At 37.1% G+C, this 1,537-nt stretch overlaps 1 protein-coding gene across 1 annotated transcript in view; it reads right to left on the bottom strand.

The window, feature by feature from the left end:
- LOC109823315 overlaps nt 219–1,537 on the bottom strand; it is a 10,966-nt gene continuing 9,647 nt past the window's right edge. The window contains exon 7 of the mRNA XM_020389599.1: nt 219–1,434. Coding sequence (XP_020245188.1) covers nt 1,216–1,434 — 219 coding nt within the window. The 3' untranslated portion in view covers nt 219–1,215. The remainder of the gene's footprint in view (nt 1,435–1,537) is intronic.

Here is a 1,537-nt window from a genome sequence, read left to right as displayed (position 1 = left end):
AAGAAAGTGTACATGAGCAGAGGATTATGGCTGTGGAGTCTACCATAGGAGCGAGGGACTACATGTAAACAATCCAATACTTATATGCACATCCATTGAGCTGCAAAGATCAATAATGGATATAAAAGTTCAACAAGCAACAAAACATCACAAGTTTTAATCAAAACTGTCACATTAACACCCCTCTGTTACTGAATGAACCCATTTTGCTCAAATCATAATCAAATAATCTCGCTTTCAAATCCATATTGAAATTTACTAATTTATCATCTGAAAACTTCACAAACATTATTTGGCAAACATATCCAAATTTCATATACAATGCTATGAAGCATGCCAGAGAAATTTGAGTTGATTTCCTCTGGGTTTCATGTTCCATTCAATTAACTTGCATATATCCGTAATTTGAATGTACGAGAGATCTTGCGCAAAATTTAACTGATCTGAACAATAAAAGCTTCTTTGAGATCAGCAAGACCCAATTCACAAATTTGTACTGAAACGAACGGATTAATCAGGATATACAAACCATTAACAAAACCCATACTTTTATTTTCTTTTCGTTAACCTCAGAAGTTCCACCCATCAATAGATCTCAAACTAAGGCCTTTCCTCGAGTTCACCTGAGCTGAACTGACTCCTTGTCCACGATTGACCGAATGCAAAAATAAGATACAAATTGCTTGAAGGACGCGGCCGTTTCATCCAGCACCATCACAATCTTTACAAATAATTTTTAAGTCATATATTGAAGGGTTATTTCTACATAGGCCCCCTGTAGAGTTATTATTTTGCATTTACTACCCCTGTAGTTTCACTTTGCACATAGACCCACGGGTTACATATTTTTGGCTCTTTTACCCTTATGTGAAAAGTTGGATGATGTTTCTCTTGCAAGAAATTAGAGGGTCTATCTGTGGACAAAAAGATCACAAATAAAAAATAAAAATAAAAAAAAACCGGGGAGCCTATGTGTAACAATGAACCAACTACAGGAGTAGTAAGTGCAAAGCTTCGATACGACAGGGGAGCATGTGCAGTTAACCGTATATTCAGTCTGCATTTGGACAGAGAAGAAGGTCAATAATGATCATTGAAGATTCTGGACGCTCCCCCTCTATAAATACAGCTGAAGAGAATATCAGCCGCACAATAATGATCATTGAACGATAAGACCTTTCTCTTCCCCTTTTTTTCTGCGGAGAGATGGATAAACTAACTGTAATGTTTCGTCCAAACTGGAACTGAGTAAATAAGAGTTCCTATAGCAAATGAAGGTAGGATGGTTGCCATAGTGTAAGCTACTGCTCTCCCACTATGTCCACTCTCTCTCATTGCATATACTTCGGCAACGAAGGTAGAAACTGTGCTCATACAGCCAAGGAAACCCAACTGGACCCCACTCACAAGGATCGTGCATCTTTTAGTGTCCACCTGAAGATAACAATATGCTAGCTTTTTTAGTGAAGGGGAAATGCAAGTACTTTAAATTGTTAAAGCTCGTAAATTATGAAATAAAGAAATAAAACCAAATTTG

The sequence above is a fragment of the Asparagus officinalis genome, chromosome 9 (genome assembly GCF_001876935.1).
Source record: "Asparagus officinalis chromosome 9, Aspof.V1, whole genome shotgun sequence".
In the NCBI taxonomy this organism is placed as follows: domain Eukaryota; kingdom Viridiplantae; phylum Streptophyta; class Magnoliopsida; order Asparagales; family Asparagaceae; genus Asparagus; species Asparagus officinalis.
The sequence above is the reverse complement of the archived record's forward strand: the minus strand, read 5'-3'. Positions and strand labels throughout refer to the sequence as shown.